Consider the following 21,830-nt stretch of genomic DNA (forward strand, 5'->3'; position numbering starts at 1 on the left):
TCTCTGTTTGGGACCATGCGCGCCTCTCTCTCTTTCTGTATGTAGGCCTATGCGGCGTGCGTGTGTGTGCGTCTGTCTATCTGTCTATTTACTGTGTTTGTGTGTGTATGTGTGTGTGTGTGTGTCTCTCTCTCTCTCTCTCTCAGTCTCTCTCTCTCTCTCTCTCTCTCTCTCTCTCTCTCTCTCTCTCTCTCTCTCTCTCTCTCTCTCTCTCAGTCTTTCCGAGGCTCTCTTTCTCTTTCCTCTCTTTATCTCTGTCTCTCCGGGTATTGGTCAGTGCACATGTGTACGTGAGTGAATCAGTGCGAGCCGGCACGTCTAGTGCGTGTTGTGTGCGGATGTTCCTTTTGTTTTTGCCTTCTATTATATTCGAATTGGCGTAAAACCATCAGGGCTGAAGCCAAGGGCTGTTTAACAACAACAAAAAAAGCACACATGTTTTTCTTTCAGGCACAAACTTCAGACAACTTCTCTCACGCAGGCGTAACCTTGCTGTGACCTTCACGGTGATGTGCGTCACACTCGTGACCGCGTACAGCGTCATGTACTCCCTCTTCCTTTCATCCCACGACACCATCGCCTCACGAGCCGGATCTGATGGAAGGTATCAGCAAAGAAACGGAGCTGTTCGAGGCCAATTTCCCGCAAAGAACGCAGCGTACTTTGCACAGGGGAACATCGACAACTCTGTGTTCGACCGCTTACCCCGAGGACAACACATTCACTTTCATCCCGAGAAGCTCCATGGAGGCATCGCTGGCGACCAAAGCCGTGAGGACGTTCACAAGGTTCAGAACGATCCCCACGACCAGGTCAACGAGATAAGGAAGACTTTCAACAGAAGGGTGAAGCAGTACCGTGTACCGAGACAGCAAGGCAATAACGCAGGTCAGATTCACTTTCAGTCGCAGGAGGTCAAAGCCCCGCACCCAAACTGCAACAACTGCACGCGATTCCCCATGCCGGGATTCTCGAAGAAGCTTCAAAATCTGTGTGGGGATCCCAGATTCAATGTCGTTGAGCTCGTGGTTCTCGTCTCGTCACGAGTGGTCAGCTTTGACGAGAGGCAAGTTCTGAGAGAGACATGGCTGGGGTCAACTAGATGGGACTGGGCAGCTCGGGTGAGATATGTCTGCATGCTGTTTGGGAGTGAGTCAGGCCTGAAAGTGGCGAGTATCATGGCGAGTAGAAACATGTAAATGGCGAGTAAAAACGTTCATCTACTCGCCAAATGCGAGTAAAGTTACTGAACAAGTTTGTTGGTTTGGCTAGTAAAGTTTGCTCTTTGGCTAGTAAATTTTCAGAATCACTAGCCAAAGGCGAGTACACCATTTGTTGGACTTTCAGGGCTGTGAATGCGTTTATTTTGAACATTGTGACGAAGGTACTCGTCAGTATAACAACCAGGGGGCCCACAACTGAAGTGCATAGTGCTTTTAGTTATGCGCTATAGAAATCTCCTTAATAAATAAAGTGACACTAACAAGCAACTCTCCGGGAATTGAAGCTTTAGCTGCAAGAGTCGGCATAGATAACCAACTATGTTGTTATACTTTTTTGAAAAATATTGTTGAACAACGATTTGAAAGAAACATCAACATAAGCCAAATGCCAAATGATCAATTGACGAAATGACTACAGATCGGAAGTTTGAAGTGATGAACTATTTCAGTCGAAATTGGAAAACTTTGACACGTCTATCGAAACTAACCCACATTTAGACGATGAGTAATTATTTGACATACAGTTCAGAGGCAAGAAGTTGGAAGTGATTTTTAATTCTAAATTATAGTTTGCCAGTGACTGGCTGTCACGCACGCAGCCTTAAGTACCGTGGCTTCAGGGATACGATGCAATATCATGAATTAGACTTTGATAAGTGATGATTGTCACGCATGCAAACTTTTGCAACTGTGACCTAATTTTTTAGTGATACATCTTGATTTAGACTTTAACAGTGACTGTCACGCATGCAGCCTAATTCTTCGGGGATATGCGACAATATCTTGTATGAGTCTCCTTTCATACTTCTGTAATAAAATAGGTTGAATTAGATTTTTTTCTTTTCTTCAGTGATAGCATACTTTGAATTAGACTTTGACAATGACTGTCACGCATGCAGCCTAATACTCTCGCCTCATTCTTGTTGATCACACAGACGAGGCACATATTCCTGGTTGGACGCACCTCCAAGGTGTCGGCGAGCAAGAGACTACTGCGCGAGATGGACACCTACGGGGACATACTGCAAGGGAACTTTCCAGAAGGGTTGCGACCCGAGACCCACAAAACCATGCTGGGACTCACCTGGGTCACGAGGTACTGTTTCCACGCGAAGCACGTGCTGAAGGTCGACCAGGACGTGTGGGTCAACCTGCCAGCGCTCGTGTTTTACTTGCGGCATCACCCTCTGCTACAGCCAACAGCGGTTGGTGGTTTCTGCAAGAACAACGAGATGCCGATCAGAGACCCTCGGTCGAAATACTTCGCGTCTGAAGAGCAGTACCCGGACCCGGAGTACCCCCCTTTCTGCAGCGGCCCAGGTTACGTCACCACGCCCGCCGTTGCCAAGGAGATCGTGAAAGTGTCACGTGGCGTGCCCTTCTTCCATCTTGAAGACGTGTACATCGGATTCTGTCTCCGCAGTCTGCGCATGAACGTCAAGCATCTTCCGGGGTTCAGTCTCGGCAAGCGTGACTTGGCGTGGATCACCGAGCTGTGCCAGTTGCATGACAGTCGGCTTATTTTACGCCAAGGATTTACGCCCGATGAGATTCTCTTTATATGGAATGAGGGGAAATGTAGGAGAAATGTGGTTCCGCGGCGTCTCGGTCTGCCTTTGTCAAAGAGACAACAACAGCGTCGGGACGTCGCAAGGCAAGAAAAGCTACTTCAGCAAAGGCAGAGAAGAAACGGAAAATGAAGGACCTCCCCCCCCCCCCCCTCCTCGCAAAACCCATTCCCTCCTACCTCACCATCATGATCCTCCACGATCCAAAAATTGATCAGGCTCTGCAAACTCAGTGTTAAAGGCGAATTTGCCCGCCTGTCTCACAGCTCCAACCGTACTGCACTTTTGCAGAGATTTGATGACGTGTTACGGTTGTATCAGTCTGTCACGATATGAGTGTGAGTGTGTGTGTGTGTGTGTGTGTGTGTGTGTGTGTGTGGGGGTGCGGTGTGTGTGTGTGTGTGTGTGTGTGTGTGTTTGTCTGTCTGTCTCTCGGCTGTCTTTCTGTCAGTGTCTGTGTGTAAATGAGAGTCAGAGACCCAAGATGGAGAGTTAAAAGGGCATTAAAGTGCATGTACGAGTGACTCAAGTTAAACGACAACGGTGTGGTGTTTCTGCATCAGACATGATGAGAGAGAGAGAAAGAGAGAGTGAGAGAGAGAGAGAGAGAGAGAGAGAGAGAGAGAGATTTTGACCCCCCACACACATACATACACACACACACACACACACACCCGGCACACACTCATTACAACACACGTGGCATAGGCTGAATCATCGCGAGATATAGCCTGCCTGACTTATTGAGGTAAACATACAGATAGGCTACGCATCTGCAGCCGGAAGGTCTGGCCAATTCAACTTTCAACTTTTGTGTACAAACCCGCAAACAAAAAAGATTATTTATATGAGTCAGGGCGTGTTAAAGATGAGTTTGGCCCGAATTACGATAATCTCCGCCCCGTCTAACTTGAGTTTGAACGCCGAATAAAATGAAGTTGGAACGGCTGCACAATGATTCTAAACACAACACAAAGTCACACACACACTCACACACACACACACACTGACGCACGCCACACGGCACGCACAAACACGGCCGTGACACACACAGGCTCACACACACACACACACACACACACACCAGGGCCGGACAAGGCCGGGGGGGGGGGGGGGGTTAGGAGCTCAAGCCCCCGCCCCAGCCCATTAACAAAAAAAAGCCGTTGCATATTATTTCATGCCAGAAAATGGTAACATAAAAAAGTTAAAATTGCTTCCCCCCAAAAAGGGGGTGAAAAAAAAGACAGATTGAGCAATTTCTACTGAAGCTGAACCGGATAGCCCCGTTAACATATTTCGGGGGGAGGGGGGGGCATGCCCCCAGACTCCCCTAGGAATATCGGTCGCTTCGCTCATTCGTCTAGGTCGCTTCGCTCCCTTTACTTGCCCCTCTAACAAACCATAGACCATTTCCGGCCCTGCAAACACACGTAGCCAACTGCACACACTGACTGTGACACGCGCGCGGCACTGACACACACACGGCAGACCCACACACACCAGGGGCGGAGCAGTTAAGCCAGAGGGGGGGGGGGGGGGGTTACAACGGCTGGGGTCCGTTGGGGGGTCTGAAGAGTTTTAGCTATTTTATGAACAATTTATGGCTTATCCTTGATTTTAAACATGATCAACTGGTGTCAGCAGCCACTCATTTGTCTTTTAAAGTTAGTATTAAATCTTTTTTCAAGTCAGTTGGGGGACAGCCGGGGGGGTTCCGGAACCCCTGTAACACCCCCCCCCCCCCCCATCCGCCCCTGCACACGTACGCGTCACACACACACACACACACAGCACACACCACACACACACACTGACACGGTGACTTCAACAACTGCTGTGACGAGGTATGGCCACTGATGGCCGCCGCGCGGCCCAGGGATACTCATGTCAGTTTTGAAAGGAGGGGGGGGGGGGGGGCGATCTGGGCAGTGAAACCGACAACACAGAACTATACTGCAAAAAAATGGATAAAATCAGTGACGGACCAGGCGACACGAGTAGTTGTACGCAGATTCTAGTAGTGGTATCCCAGCAATGCACACACACTGACCGGCAAGGGTCGCTGACGCCCCACAAACACGTGACTCTCTGTGACAGACACCCGCGGCACTCCGTCAGCACCACAGGCACTATGTCGTCACGAGGTGGGCGTGGCCTATGTCTTGGCTGTCACTTGTGATAGACGGGGGGTCTTTTCGGTTTATACATAACTAGATGATATACCCGCTTCGCCGGGTAACGGCTTCGCCGGAAAGAAGTAGAGGAATACCCGGCTTCGCCGGGATGAAAGCGTTGTGGACAGTGACCTTCTAAAAATAGTAACGGGAATACTCGGCTTCGCCGGGATGAAAGCGTTGTGGACAGTGACCTTCTAAAAATAGTAACGGGAATATGGATTGACGCCATACGAAGGAATGGAGATAAACGCAAAACACTGGAGAAGATAAGGAAGAGTTACTGGGAATGGATCTGGGAAGATGAACAGAAAAACCAAAATCGGTTCGGGAGCGCTGCGCGCTGAGAGCACGTGTTGAAAATTCTCACCGATCAGGTTGTGTCCGGGGTCTACTTAAATATGCCAATTTGAAGCAGATCCATCGAGAACTTTGGCCGTGCATCGCGAACACACACACACACACACACACACACACACACACACACACACACACACACACACACACACACAAGTCGTCGTATCAGTATATATGTTAGGCGCGTTTGATCGATCTGCGCGATCGCGCTGCGCGTTTGGTGGATCGATCAAACGCGCACACATCGATCGATGTGTGCGCGTTTGATCAATACAAAGAATACAAGAATCGTTAAAACGCGCAGCTCTTATATACTTGCGCATTTGGACGATCCGTCTCACAAATCACCATACTACGCACACACACGTCTGCTGGCAATGACCGGAAGTTATGACCGGAAGTAGGCCTAGCTATAAGTGTCTAAACAACAATCTGTAAGACATTTTAAAAAAGAAGAAAAAATGGGATTATATTGTACCAAACACTTAGACTACCTCAAAGACATCACATCACAGGTATATATGCGTCGAGGTTGCACCTGATCATCCATTTCACATGTATTAGCTCATTGAGTGTTTAATTGTCCTTTAATAGCAAATGATTTAAAAGTTCAGCTGTTTTGATGAGATGTCAGAGGGATGGACAGAGATGAGGAAGGAGGGATTGGGGGGAGAGACTGAGAGACTAAGAGAGAGACTGAGAGAGAGAGAAAGTGTGTGTGTGAGAGAGAGAGAGAGAAGAGAGAGAGAGAGACAGAGAGCAGAGAGGAGAGAGACAGAGAAGAGAGAGAGAGACAGACTAAGAGAGAGAGAGAGAGAGATCCGGAGAGACTGAGCGACTAAGAGAGAGAGAGAGATGGGGAGAGAGAGAGACTAAGAGAGAGAGAGAGAGAGAGAGAAGAGAGAGAGACAGAGAGCAGAGAGGAGAGAGACAGAGAAGAGAGAGAGAGAGACTGAGAGACTAAGAGAGAGAGAGAGAGAGAGAAACATTGAAACATAGAACTTTATTACAGGAAAGATAGCATTAGGTCCGTAGGACCTTTCTTCCAGCTAGTCCTGATCTAAGCAAAATGGTTATAATCGAAATGGGAATACATAGGAACAAACTTTTTATGATGAAACGCAGACACACGCAATAATAGTAACTTTATAAGAATAAGATCATAAGAGAGAGAGAGAGAGAGAGAGAGAGAGAGAGAGAGAGAGAGAGAGAGGGAGGGAGACGCGGCAGGGAGAGAGAGAGAGAGAAAGAGAAAGAGAGAGAGAGAGAGAGAGAGAGAGAGAGAGAGAGAGAGCGGAGAGCGGAGAGAGACTGTTTGAAACTGAGAGGCGTGACAACAAACAAATCAAAAACGTTGTTGGGGTATATTTCGGAACATTCTTGTATTTGAAACTTTTCACTTCCGGCGTTCGATGTGTGTGTGTGGTAGGGACTTACTTTGTGACAGATCGTCCAAATGCGCAAGTATAAGAGCTGCGCGTTTTAACGATTCTTGTTTTCTTTGTAGCCTATTCTTTGCATCGATCAAATGCGCACACATCGATCGATGTGTGCGCGTTTGATTGATCCACCAAACGCGCAGCGCGATCGCGCGATCGCGCAGATCGATCAAACGCGCCTAACATTTATATAGATGATAGATAGTAGTAGTAAGTTGAGAGCGCACACCGGGCCCCGCCCATTTTGATCCCGACCCGCTCGTGACGAGTGCCTGTGCTCGGCACATAACACGGCTAATGTTTTATTTTTCGTTTTTATTTTTTTGCTCTTTTTTCCTTTTCGTGCTCTTGCTTTTTTTTTCTAGCTGTTCTTTCGTCCATTTTCTAACTTTCTTTAAAAACTGAAAAAATTGCAATGCACACGATCACATTTCCTGCAGAACAGCGATTCGCAGAATTCATGTGGTCACGTGACAAGTTCCCTGCTTCTGCTGCTTTAAAAAGTTCGGTAACTCGAAGTTCGACACATGGCTGCCCTCTCTTGTGCGCGAGATTTGGAACGAAAAACTGCACTTGCACTGAGGAGAATACAGGTACTGCAAATATGCTTTTCTTGCATTGTTGCTGATGCAAATAGATAATTGATGGGTACTTTTAATGATTTATTTATGCATGCCATTTAAGCAGACAGTTCTTTTGAGTCAGAAGTGCAAGAGTGCAGGGGACTAGAAATGCCACTGCCAGTGCCAAGAACAGCACTCCGTTATACTGCATGGTACAGGCACTCCACGAGTTCGCCCTGACAGACTTATTTACCAAAGTAACTTGTGCGAGTTTGTTGACTTGTGTCGTCAGCAAGAACTTACGTCATGTTCAATGATAAAAATTCTGATATTAAAGGGTAGGAACACGTGTTTGTACACAAACATTTTGTGCTACTCTTGGATCCCTATTTAAATTTGCTGTTCAAGGGCTATCAGAAGAATGAATGTTCTGTTCTCTGCATCTTCATGATTTCTCACTTGACATTGATACATGTGAAAGTGCAGTGCACTTGTTTCAAAAGAAAGTTGTCTGGCAGTGGCAGGTGGGGGACGGAATTTTTAGTTATGTCGCATATTTACACATATAGTTACACACAACTTCCATCCTCATACCGCACAATCTAAGAACAATCTGGTAGAACAGTTCAAACATTTATTGAGCTGGTATATACACATGTGTATCCACACATCAACAAACTCCCCTGACTGGGGTTCAAAATTCCACTAGCAACACACTTGCTGCTGTACATTCCTCTTTAAGCAAAAAAAAACCCCTGACCAGGGTAAAAATGTCTATACATGTACACCCAAACATTTAGCTGTTCTGAATCACTATTCCTCTGCCACAAATACAGAAATTCAAAACAAACATTGCTGTTCTATCTGGTTATAACTTTTTGGCATAATCGGGCGCAGTGGGGAGATAGACATAACCACAGGCAATAATTATCCACTTTTTTAAACACATAATTTAGAAATGCACCCCCTCCGCTTCTCTGTATCCTATTGCCCTCATCTGTACCAGCAAATCAGCAGGCCCCTGGCTGACGTCTCAGCTCTGTTTTGCCCATTACGTACTATACTTGCAGAAGTAATCTGGTGGTGTACACCAACCAAATTTAGCACGCCAACCCCTGGCTCTCACAGGGTGAGAAAGACTAGCAATGGATACAGGTCGGTAATGGTGCAGCCACAGGACCCTCCTCCACTGAACCAGACCACAACAACATGGCCTTTTGTAAGGGCTCAATCCTGGGAGGATCCTGCAGATATCGTTAAAGTTACTGAATAGTGTGTGCTTCCAAGCAGAATTACTTTCGCCTGTGGCCATGTCTATCTTATGCCAACAAATTGCTAGCAATTTACCTCACTTCTGCCCGCCCTAATTATACATGTGAGCTGACTCTCTAAGTTCGCAACAAAGAGTTTGTTGCCCCACTCGCTGAGGTGTACACCATCTGCGGCGAGGCACCGGCTGTCGTTGCTTATGTTACAGCAATTGCTAGATTAAATTAAAATGAAAAGTTATTCTATTATACGCCTAACCTACCACCCCCCCCCCCCCTTTCAGGTGAAAACTTGTTATTGTTGCAAACTGATTTTAACAACTTGACCAATTTACGAAACCTGTGAAAATCCGCCATCTTGTGCCCCTGGATCCCCTAAGTTATTCCCTTATGTATACCCATACGGCTTGTGATTTCCACCTTCCCAATGTTTTTACCTCCTCCATTGTCATACCATTTATGACAGCTGTAGTTGCAGCTCCAATACGGAACGAATGAGAAGAAAATCGGCTTACTTGCCAGCCCAGGGTGGCCGCACACTTTTTCAAAACTGCCTGAAATTGGTACCTTGTTAATGGCGCGCCACTAAAATGTTTAAACAGAAGACCTGTTCCGGCTGGCCTCGCACTTAAGTAAGCTCTCATGCACCTAACCGGGCACACCTGGCGATGACTACCTACTGTCTTCAAATGTATCACTGAACCCACCCCTAGCTGATCTGTTTTTGAGCCTAGTATTCTGACAGACAGCTGTGGTGCCAGCTGAACGTCCGACAACCTGAGTCCTTCACGCCCGGAATCCCCTTGGCCGACGATCTCGCTGACTCTCAGGAACGCGAAGAATGCCAGAGTGAAGGCTGCCGCAAACAAGTTTACCTCAAACTGATTCATACATATGCTGGGCAAGATGTTGATCAACTGCTTTAACCTATCAAAAGTGACGGGCAGCCGGCTATCCTGTCGTTGGCCCTCCTTGGCCAACCCCTGCAACAATTTCTTAAGTACAAAATTGTCGGTGGGGTCCTCCCAACCGTTCAGTTTGTGTTTACAGCTTACACCTGCTAAGTAAGTTCTAACTGTTGCTGGCGCACAGTGTTGTAAAGACAGAGACGCTGCAAAATGCAATACATGTGATTCTGGTGCGGGCCAGCTCTGGGGTAGCCCAAGAGAGTCTCTAAATGCCTCGAACCGGTGTACACCTTGTTCATAAGCAGTATGGGTAGATGGCGCCATGGATTTTTGCACTAGTCTTTTTATTTCTGCAGAAGTACCTGCCAGATGTAGTTGGGTACTGGTGTTGCTCTCAGATCTGCTTCTGGCTCCAATAATCTGAACCTGTCCAGCTGCAAATGAGACAACACATCAGCCAAGTTGTTGCTGCGCCCTGGAATATGCTTCGCCTTAAACAGGATGTTTCGCTCCAGACAGGCTAAAACAAAAATACGCACCAACCCCATTGCGGCTTTGGATCGTCAGGACTGCTTATTGAGGACATGTACCACTGCCTGGTTGTCGCAGTGAAACAGCACCTTTTTGTCCTTTAACTGCTTGCCCCACAGCAAAACGGCCACCACTATTGGGAACAACTCCTTAAATGTGATGTCCCCATTTTCAACTAGTCCTGGTGGGAATAACCCAAATATGTCGTCCTATTCTAGACCAAATGCTGACACAGTAGCCTGCTGAATAGGAATAAACCAATTCAGAATACAGGAGTACATCGTTCGCCCGACATAACAACATTTAAGATTGAGGCTTAAATGTCTTTATTTTGAAAAAATCAAGGCAACTTTTATTATATAGCGCTCAAGTAGAAAAGTTGTTCAGGGCTTGTTTCCAGCATTTGCAGTTTGAGCTCTGTACATGTACATTTTCACAAATCAAAAGAAAAAGCCCTCACATTAATACCTGAAGCGATGGACAATCTTGCTGGACCTTGGAGTCCATTATGTCACATTTTAATATATTCCTTTGAACAGTCATGCTAATAGGACTGCACCTGACCGAGGAATGCAGAGAAATGGTATTTGACAGGTGCGAAAAAAACATGTACCGGCACAGTAGCGAGGTCATTTGGGTGCGTTACTGAGGCTAGTTCAGAGTTGAAATTAACCCATTTTTGGTCATACCACTCAAAAAATTACTACGGTAGAGCAAACACGATTAGGGATAGCACTCAACCCTTTTAACACAAGATACTACATATGACTATTTGTCGTTAACAAGTTTTCTTCTTTAGCACTATATAAAAGTTACTTGATATTTGGGGGGAATAATCAAAGGCCGTCCTTATTTGAGTCTGAAGTTGACGTTGCAAAGTCTTTTTACACAAAATTCAGTGCCAAAGCTTTGTGAAGCAAGCTGATTTTGATCTGCCAAATTTATCAGTTTTCATTTTTTATTTCAGGAACTGCATGCATGCTGAGAAGCAATGCTCCTGCTTTCTTCATCTCTTCAGGAGGCTCTACCGAGCAGAATCAAAGTGCCGTGCAATGCTGAGAAAAAATCTTCTCGATCTGCCAGGATATATGACAGTCTTTGCTTTCTGTTACAGTCACTGCTGACAAGCCATACTCCTGCCTTCTTCCCTTTGTGAATGACGGTGAACCAAAAAGAATCTGCAAAGACACCCTCATGGCGTCCGGATTTCTCCACTACCAACATGGTTGCTGAGAAAATCATCTTGATCTGCCAGATTATCACAATTTTTGCTTTCTGTTACAGTGACTGCAGACAAGACATGCTCCGCCCTTCTGCACTTGTGGAGGAGGGTGAAGCGAGCAGAAGCAAAGACTCCCCATTGGCGTCTGGATTTCTCCACTATCAACATGGCGACCTTCTTGACGTCCACCATGATGACAGCAGGGCTTGTTTATCTCCACGAGGCGCTGACTGTTTGCCCCAAGGCATCTTGCTGGACCTTGGGAGTCCATCCCGAGAACTCTTGCCTGCCGATGACTTTACGTGTGGACTCTGCAGCCCGGCGAGGGAGTTGCTCTCATCGACGGACTGTTCAGATGGCTGGGGAAGTCATCATGCTGATGCGGCTGATGTCCAAGAGCTGGGTTTTGTCCATGATTTTGGTTCTGCTGAGTTTGAGGATGGTTCATGTCTTCTCAACGAAAATACTGCTCAACAACGTGAAAGATTTGGGGTTGCAACTGCCTACCAGGGGTTCGATTCAGGCGCACAGCTTGCACCTGTGTCAGTTGGAGCATCCGTTGTTCCAACGAACGAGAGGACTGCAGACGCTGTGGCGGGGTCATATACGGATAAAATCAGTAAAGGTCAGTGCAGAAGGGGTATTTAGGATGTGAACAAAAACCCCACCTATGAGTTTAAGATGACATGGCCAAAAAAATTAGTCGGTGGGGTGGTTATTTTTTTTTTTTTTTTTAGTTTTTATTGAAGACTGTTTTTGGCTCACGTAAGTGTAGCCTATGCGATGCTAAACTTTGTCTGTCTGTGCGTGCGTGTGTAGTCTCCCTGTCACACTCGCCCCTGTTTGAATGAACTTGGTCCCCAAAGTTCCGAACCATGGACCCGCCAAGCTTAGGTCCCTCCCAGGTTCGTGGAATGGGAACAGCACGAAAAATGATTCAGTGGCCATAACGCCATTCCTGAACATATCATGTCGAGTCCCATCCCTGTCAACGACGCCAAATGTAACCGAGTGCCGAAACACCACAATCACCTTTGGAGGCGAAGTCCAATCAAACAGGATTGAGAATTTTAGCGCTTATTTCTAAGCCCTATAAAAAGTGTTATGCATTCGCAAAGGAATCCATGAACATACAGAGAGTCAAAAGCCGCCAGACCCCATCACAAACAGAACTCTACAATCCACAGGTGTTGCCTACTTCAAAGGCGAACAACTCTGCAGAGTCTGCTGTGAAGGGCGACGGTAATCTCCCTGTCACATTAACTTAACCCCCACTCGCTATATTTTTCTCTTTTGCAGGACGCACAGACTCTGCTTCTCACAGAAGATCAAGCAGGAAAAAGAAGCAAGCAACTAGGAAGACAAAGAACTCCTCTTCTAAAACCAGTGACCACAGCAGCAGCATGTCATCTCTCCATGTGTCAGTTGAACAGCCTTGGTTAGATCAGGACCAGAAGTCTGACGATGTGATTGTTGTGACGCTGTCTGTGCCCAAGCCTCATACATGTCGTAATGCGGAGTCTTCGATCCACAGGACATCTGTTCAGCAGTCAGCAACAAATGACCCACAATTCTCACAAGTTTGTTTGGAAGAAACTATTTCGTTACCTGATGATTGTGTGCTAGATCCACCACAGCAGATTAAGTTGGATGAACTTAGCTGTGCAGCAACAAATAGTCTTAACGCAAATGTTAATAGTCCTGACACTCATACTCTGTTGAATGAGTTTGACGGTTTTGTCCCGCAGAGCTCTCTTGAGCAAAGTGACGGTTTCAGCGCAGAGGATCTGTTGGAACATTGCGAAGATCTTGAAGCCTATGACCAAATCTGTGGGGGAGGTTCTGATTACTTTCAAGAACTAGATCTTGGAGAACACTTTGGGAGCAGTGTTGAAACGATGCAAGATGTCGACAGTGTCACAAGAGGACGGAGCATCAGTTATCATGGTGGAGATATGGTTAATCTGAATGAAGACAAACTTCATGTGGAATCTACATCAGAACATACTGATGTCGATGCTGAGATGTTGCCTGAAATTCTCTTGTTGGAGGAGCATTTGGGTGAATCTGGTGTTCTGGAACACTGCTTGTTTGCAACCAGTGAATTGGGACAACTAGCAGGCCAAGGTGATGGGGCTAGTTTGTACAGCAGTGATGTTAGCCGGTCACATACCGTTTCCTCAGCTGCTGAGAGTACTGGACACTCTCAGGAGTCCGGGACAAATGCATGCAACCCACAAAGCTCTGTTAATGCGTCTGTCTCTTTCCAGCCTGGTAAACGTGAAATGTTTCAGTTATTTACCCTGCCTTGCGACGACAGGATAGGGTTTCCTAGAGTGTGGGATTTGACAGTTGATACCGCCAGCTCTGAGGTAATCACACAACAACGATCGCAGTTCGTTGCAGCCAGCCAAAAAACTGTTCCTTTTGACAGTAAGGAAGGGCTGTCAGCAGTTTACGATATTTGTGACATGGGCCAAATACCAAACCACAACCTTCAACATTCCAGCATCACCCTTGCACCAAACTGTAGAAAAGTGCCTGATCATGGTAACATGGAATCAACCCAAGGTTACCCCTTTGACACTGACACAGACATGGCTTCTTCATTTGAAGCATGGGCAAGAATTACCCATTCTGAGGCGTCATGCATTCAGTATGAGACAGGAAACACTCAGTATGAGGCAGTAGGTGTTCCATCTGAAGCAATGGACATTCCATCTGAAGCAGTGTGCATTCCATCTGAAACAAGCCTTCAGCTTGAAGCAGCAGGCATTCCATGTGATACTGTAGGTATTAAAATGATTAAATCTGAGGCAGCAAGCATTCCATATGAAGCAAGTGGCATTCAGTCTGAAACAGGAGGCATTCTGTCTAATGTGACAGGACGTCTGTCAGAAACATTGTACGTCTGTCAGAGAAATTCTGGTAGTGACCTTGACACACCTGAAATCACAGTATTGTGCATGGGGGACAATGTCTATGTCCTTCAACTACCAGAACCTTCACTGAGTAATGAAACAATGCCTTCTGCTGACACTCGAAGTGTGATGACTAATTTTGACCAATCAGAAGAAAAACTTCCCCAGAACAGCCTAAAAAATGTATCACAACCAGTAACCGAAGCAGACGCTTTGCAAACTGTTTGCATCGCAGACATTGAGATGGAGACAGATTTTGAACAAAGTGCTGATCTCTTGCCTGATATTTCATTTCAAGTAAAGGAAAGCGAGACACAGGCAGTTCCCAAGGTAGATGAGAAACAGAGAAAGTGCCAGATGCAATCCCCAGCCCTATTTCGCCTGAATGCAAACAAGAAAAACAGTGCATCGTTAGGAAATGGTGGTGAGCTAGAGGCTAACGATCTGTCTGATAACTGTTCCAGAGGTTTGAAGACTTCTTTCTCCATCCAACAATACCATGACAACATCTACATCTGTCCGTTTGACTTGAATAAGGATGAAAAGAAGCGGGGCACAACAAATGAAAATTTGACCCCAGCACTATCGGATCAAGCATTGGGTAAACTTGCCACTGCTCTTACTATCGAACAAAATTGCTTAGAAAAATCTGAAGAGGCCAAGGCAAAACTAAAGCGCATGATGTCAGCCGATGTTCTTAGCAAAGTGAAGAGCAGAACTGGAGAATTCTACTGCGACGTTGAGTTAATGAAGAGAAAAACGGTCCGGGAGATTCTGAAGGATGCAGGATGCGAACAGGCAATGTCAGATGCAGAACCAAAACTAACAGTGGGAAGAGGATCATTGCGGAGTAAAAGGAAATATGATTCACTGTCTGAGCAGTCCAAAAGATCCAAATCTGGTTCCAGACGGAAAAGAAAAGCTGGCAAAGAAGTCTATATTGTAGATCAACACGCAGATGGCCAACATCAGCCTACAGCTAGCTGCAGGCGGAAAAGATCGCGCCGTAAAAGAGACAGTCAGGCACCAGCAGCAGCAGAATGTCCACAGAACGGGTCTAAAGAGCACAGAAAAACACCAGAAAGTGAACAAAGTTTACAAACTATTGCAGAAAATGCACCTTGTAAGGTAAAGGAGAAATCAGGCGCAGATGAACACGCTGAAAAGGTTGGTGATGCATCACTGAACACACTTTCCGTAAAAGCGTGCATGGGCGAACAGAGGCAGGTGTTGGGTGAAAAACAGTCGACCAACATACGCCCGTCTGGAAATCAACCAGTCTTTGGACAGGGGCATGAAAATGCTTCAGGAGTTTGTGAGCTTGGAGAGCAATTAACGTCTGCCGAGCAAGGAATGCAGACTGGTGAGGAGCAGGCAGCAATTCCGAGCTCATATAGTGAGCAACCAAGTACAGCTGAGCAAAATAACAAAAAGCTAGAAACAAGATTTCAAGGTGAGCTACCCAAGCATAATGGAACACAGGAGAGACGGTTCACGGATCAGTTCATTTCATGCAGCAAACGAAGGTGCGATGTTGTGCAAAACGGTATGCAAACAGTAATAGAAGCTGATGCACAAGTTGACCAATCGTTCACTGGTGAGCAAGGTGCAAATCCAGATGATGAAATTGCAACAAGAGCTGATGAATTTGGTAACGAATCAGTCGTGGATAAGCAGAGTACGAGTTCTGATGAGGTACAGTCGACCACCAATGCTGATCCAAATGATATTCCAACAGTGGCGAATGAGCAATGCACAAAGGCTAAAGAGTGTTTGTGTATAGGACCTGGTGTGAATACTGCCAACACTAACAACAATCAGAGTGACTATTCTACTGAGAATCAAGGGCCAGGCAAGACTACAAGCAACAGCGAGCAAGTTGAGAAATCTGGTGAGGCTCAGATGGCAAACATTAGTACAGGTAGTAGTCGGCAGCTTGAAAAGAACAATGAACAGGAGTTTGAAAGCATAATGGCAGTGCAGACAAAAGTTTCACAATGCACGGAGCAGCCCCATAATAATGGTCATCTTGAAATAGTGGACAAACTGATGCCAGCAAAGGTCATTGAGCATAGCATTGTCCAAGCTGAAAACACTGGTCAGCAACAGCGTTTCTTGCCGGAATGCTCAGCTGCTGAAAATGACAACGAAAGGGAGAATGAACGAGCTGACCTTGAAGGTGACTGTGTGAGAGAAGACGCCGCTGAAGACAGCAGTGATGCCATCAGCATGTCTGTATCTTCAGACGCAAGTGACATGGAAGATGTAAATGACATGGAAGATGTTCTGGCTGAGACCGAAACTTTACAAGATGATGTGGCTGAGGTAGAAACTGTACAAAGTGCTGGCAGGGAATTCCTGTCTGATTCAGTAAAAGATAGAGAAAATCTTGACATCAGCTGTCTTCCTGTTGTAAGGAGAGAAGGAAGGTTCATAGACTCAGAGACAATCTACAACGGTGAGATTAATACCCTGTATCGAGCACCTTTTCTCTTAGTCATCCAAAAGCCAACAGCTTCAAACAGTCATGTCGCCCCCTCTTTGCCTGTCTCCAGAACAGTTGTTAGTGAAACTCTGAAAGACCAGCTGGTTAAAGGAAGAAAAGGGACTGCTGTCACCAGAGAAACGGCGTCCTCCAGTGTGAATCAAGTTCAGGGATCTTCACAGAGAGAATCTTGGAAGGTAGGAATGACTGTGAATTCTGTCTCGCAGTCACAACTTCAGAATAACAGTTCCAAAGAAAAGTCTCTATCTCAGGAAGTGACTGTAGCTCGTGATGACTCGGGTATGTGGCTTGACACTATCGTTCAAAGAGAAAACAGCAGTGAGATAACCGACTTTCATTATTTGAGTAGGTTCCTGGAGATGAGTAATCAGGAAAGTCAGTATCCCCTTGGAACAGGCAACAACCATGCTACAGACAATGCAAACAACGGTGGCCACTTTGCAGGTCGGCTAGAGATTGGGAAGTCTGTAAATTGTACAGGGATCTCTGCAGTTGGCGCTTACTCTGTTGGACCCACTGGCTTTAGTGGAGTTTTCCCTTCTGCATCATCTTCAAGCTTCACCGGAGGAAGAGATTTCCCAGTATCAACTTCACAGACAGAGTTTGTGAAAGACAGTGAGACCATAACGTCTTCAGCAGAAACAGTTTTTCTCCCTCATATAGTCGGTCAGGTATCTCAAAATGGCACAACTTCAGCAGGGAAATACACTTCTTCATTTGGTGACAATTCTCTTGACGGCCTTCACAGCAGGACAGACACAGTTTTCCCAAATGTTGACTTTGTGGAACAAAACTTGGCAGCATTTTCTGGTGAAAATCATTCCAGGGAATGTTCTGGCACTGTGAACGGCAATCTCCATTCTTCCTGTCATGAAAATTACTCAGGAGACATTTCCAGAATCATTAAAGGTAATGATTGGACATGTTTTGAGGAACATTTTTCAGGAAAGTCTTATAGCGTGGTTTCTCTTGAAACCCCTCTTGTTGTAAAACAGGAAAGTGGTATAGAAGATTATGTGACAGTGGCTGATTTTGATAATTTCATTGGAGACTGTTTTTTTGAAAAGCCAGTGAAGTTTGACAGAGATCATTGTTTGCAAGGAGTGATCGATAGTTCTGGTGATGCGTCTTCTCTGCCTTCAGACAAAACTGGACATTATTCAGAAAACTGCAGGTCTTTGACAGTAAATTTGGTAAGAGAAAGTCAGTCTTCTGCATCTGTGCAAGATGTTGAAGCAAGCAGTACAGAACTACTATGTGCCATGACTGCAATTCATGGTCAAACCAGTTGTGGGAGCACAAGTCACGGCGAACACACTGAAGAAATGAACAAAACTGAGAAAACAAGAGCATCACATCCTGTCAATTGTCACACTGATTATTCACATACCCAGGGTTCCATGTCACTTCAGTTACGTCCTTTTGTTGTGAGTGAGAGCAGCGATACGTTTGAGACCAAAGGCTGGGCCGATATGAACAGTACAACACTTGGTATGACAAGCACTAGCCAGGTTGATCAGAATCCCATGCACAGCGCCCTTTCAGTTCAAATTTCCCCGGACTCTGAGAGTAAAAACAGTTTTGTGTTTGAGTCCCGTGATGACATGAACAGACTTACACCAGCCTTGCCTTTGGCAGGCTCACAGAACTATGAACCACTTCCAGAATTCATGCCATCGGGGCAGCATGTAGGATCACTGAATGTTTCTGGAAAAATGGATTCTGCTGTGAGCGGCAGTGGTGTTGCTGACAACTTGAGGGATTTGCAAATCCAGAAAGCGTCAGAAAACAAAACACAGTCATCTGAAAGGTTTGAGATCTCCGATGGAACCTGTAATTTCCTCTCAGAATCTGGGGAGGCGAGTTCACGCTCTGTGCAAGCGGTTTGTGTTAAAATGAAAGATGAAGCTAAACACAGCAGGTTTAAGGCAGACATGGAAAGTAGGCCAAGAGATAATGCTGGAGACAGGCTCGGCACCAATGGAAATGATCTTCTCGAAATATGGATGGGAGTGAATTTGAGTTCCACAGTTAGTGGTCAAACTGCCGATAATAAAACTGTACAGGGTCAGACGTTCCAGAGCCTGGCCAGAGAGAACAGTGTCAGGGTGATGGCCGGTTCATCACAACTAACGGTCATACCAGTGAATCCAACATTGTCAGCTAATCACTGTGACCAAGGCCAATTACCATGGTTGTGGACAAGTGTGAATGTTCCTGAGACTGCAAACTCGGCTGCCGGAAAGACGACGGAAAGCCGTTCCAAACTGTGTGGAGCTGTCGGCAACCTTCAAGAACATTCGTCTTTGGGAAGCACCTCAAATTTTGACAAGCTTTTAGAAGCTCTGAGTCAGCACAATGCCCCAGTTGTAGATGGTGAGACGTTACATGGTGCTGTGAATGTATGCGACAGGAATCAACAGCAACAAACCTCAGATGCTCCTGCCACAAGATGTGGCCAGGATCTGTGTACAGCGTTGCCTGATGTGCAGCAGCCTTGTCCAGTTTCCAGCGTTGCTCAAGATTCTCGCTTCAGAGACATTTCCACGATTTCTGCAGCTAGTCTCGCTCGCTTGTTTTCCAGCACAACTGAGTTGCAGTCTCTCCCGGTACCAGGGTCCAACCTTTGTGAACGTCAGCTGCAAAATTCAACAACGCCTAGTTTTTTTACTCCCAGCTGCACAAATAGTACTGTTGCTTCCGCAGCATCCTTTGATTCTGTGGTCTACAGTGAACATGCAGTCATGCCATTTACCAGTAGTTCTAGTATTTTGCCCTCATCCGAATCTTTGCACATAAACGAGTTGTTACCACCTTTCATCTCAACCACAGCAACATCACAGACTTCAGAATCCGTTGCCGGTGGTAACGGTAATCTGCTCCCCATGGTTAAAACTGTTTTCCAAGAACAGCCAGTGAAGCAAAGTATGCTCTTGCCTGTGTCAACTGTACACAATTCGACAAGCTTCCATGAGCAGGCTTTGCATGTTTCCTTTGCTTCATCTACTTCTACTGCACTCGTCATGGATGCTTTAGCTGAGTCTCCAAAAAGTACTGTCATGCCTGACTTCACAGAAAATGATGACAATTCCAGCTTGTCATGGTTAGCTGATGTGGCCGGTTCTGGTTCTTTAAGCTCTGTGCCAGCAGAACCCCCAGATGTATCATGTTCTTGTCATTCAGATACTCTGCAGTCATCATCTAGCCCCTGTACATCTTGGACTGCCACCAGCCCGCCACAACTTGTGCAGTCCAGTTCATCAGAATGTTCACAGTCATCTCCATCCATGACTGTGGCTGGTTCTGGAATGACCCCAGCAGAGTCTTCATCCTCACTGTCAGCCACCTGTTCAACGACAACGAGATCTTCAGGCTTAGAGATGGGTGTGGGTGGATCTCCGTCGCTTTTGGCATCTTCAGTTGGACTTTTCTCTCAAACGCATCAAAGTTTAGTGTGGGGAGAATGTTCACAAGAAGTTGCAACACAGTCAGCCCAGTCTGACTGCTGTGAAGGGTTGACCTCAGCACCAACCTCTGTGCTGACTACTTCCAGCCCACCTGGCTCAGTGGCAGTGACTGTGCCGTCAGGATCTGCACAACCTTCAGACTCCTCCTGTGGTAGTCGGCACACAAGAATCCCAGTGAGCTGTTCAAGTCCCTCTGTCCTTGTAACTCAACCAGAGATTTCAGTGACAGAAACAGCTTCAGATACAAGAATCTCTGTAAGTTGTGCAAATAACTGCAGTCAGTCTGTATCTTCAGCACCAGTAACACCCTCAGACGCAAGAACCTCAGCAAACTGTACAAGTGCCCCCCACTTCCTTGGTCAACCAACGTCTTCAGTAACAGCAGATGCGTCAGGTTTAAGGGATGCTTCAAGTACCCCTGTGGTTGTGGATCAGCCTGTGTCTTCAGAGTGTGACCTGCACTCTGCCTCATCATCCGAGGCATCGTCAGGCTTGTGGACAGGAGCTATGAAGTTTGTTGTCAGACCTGTTCCGCCTCAGAGGTCAGTTGTAATTATGTCTGCTGATGTGTACTGTGTGTAGATATGCGTGTGTGTGTGTGTGTGTGTGTGCCATCACACATGACATTTCGTTTATGTGTGTTTTTGAGAGAGGGAGAGAGAGAGAAAAGAGAGAGCGTGTGTTTGGTTATGTTTTTCTCGAGTCTGGATGAGTTGTTTGCTATACTACATGTACCAGATTTATGATGACACATGTGGGTTGCCCTTACAAGGATGGTTGGGGAGGGGTGTGTGGCATTAATTTATATTAATGGATGTCCTACTTTTTCCATCTGACACTACAGGTACCGTCTTTCCTGCAACTGCCACCCGATGACAGTGAAGAGTGGGGGTAAGACTCCAGGCCTGCCCTGCATCCCCTTCAGCCCTGCCATGCTCAACTGCCCCACCATGGATGCTCTCCCCCGTGTAGTCGCCAGGCCTGGGGATCTGCCCCAGAACCCCTGTCTTGTCAGTGAAGGTAGGTGATTATCAGTCTGCCGTGCTTGTTCAGATTAATACTCGGTGTTGTTCCACACACAAAGAACACTAAGTCAGTTTTACCTGGATATAAAATATATATTTGTCAAAATGTCAGGGCCGCCAAAATGTGTTGTGTCAAAAGACACCCTGAGTGTCAAAAAAGCTGACAGATATTTGACCGGCCTGGGTTCACAGCAATGCATTAGATTTAAAAAAAAGTGTGCATCAAGGACTCAAGACAGAGGCATGGGAACAACACTAAATACTTTTGCACAACCCTGACTCAAATCTAATCCAATAATTCTAAAATGTCCGATATGAAAAAAGTACATCCAACAGCTTTATCGGTACAGTTCAACCTGTCTGGAGTGATCGCCCATGGGACTGACCGAAAGAGGTCGTCATGGACAGGTGGTCACTAGGCATGGGTGAATCATAAAGAAAAATACTTGTCAAGGATCCTTTGCGGTGGTCATTATCCAGAGATGACATGTCAGGGTAGGTTTAACTCTTATTTGTTTCCATCTGTCAACTTTTTAACATGTTTTTTACATCCATTTGTCAACAAAAATCTGACACGAAGTAATTTGGTTGTGTCAGGTAGCAGATTTTTTCATTATTAGATGGTACAGTATTGGACTAATTAAGATGCAGTCAGTTG

General features: G+C 46.1%; 1 protein-coding gene across 1 annotated transcript; it reads left to right on the top strand.

Annotated features, from left to right (window-relative positions):
* The first annotated feature begins 436 nt into the window (after nt 1–436).
* On the top strand, nt 437–3,326 carry LOC138953096 (beta-1,3-galactosyltransferase 1-like). The gene is made up of 2 exons (XM_070324879.1): nt 437–1,121; nt 2,159–3,326. Exons 1-2 carry the CDS (start codon nt 510–512, stop codon nt 2,921–2,923), a joined length of 1,377 nt encoding a protein of 458 aa, XP_070180980.1. The 5' UTR covers nt 437–509; the 3' UTR covers nt 2,924–3,326.
* The last annotated feature ends 18,504 nt before the right edge of the window (nt 3,327–21,830 follow it).

The sequence above is a fragment of the Littorina saxatilis genome, linkage group LG17, assembly GCF_037325665.1.
Source record: "Littorina saxatilis isolate snail1 linkage group LG17, US_GU_Lsax_2.0, whole genome shotgun sequence".
In the NCBI taxonomy this organism is placed as follows: Eukaryota; Metazoa; Mollusca; class Gastropoda; order Littorinimorpha; family Littorinidae; genus Littorina; species Littorina saxatilis.

Excerpts from the sequence above, each read along its gene's own strand:
- LOC138953096 (XM_070324879.1), top strand. The coding sequence starts at position 510 with ATGTGCGTCACACTCGTGACCGCGTACAGCGTCATGTACTCCCTCTTC. Across the intron at positions 1,122-2,158 it reads GATGGGACTGGGCAGCTCGG|ACGAGGCACATATTCCTGGT; the intron begins GTGAGATATGTC and ends TTGATCACACAG.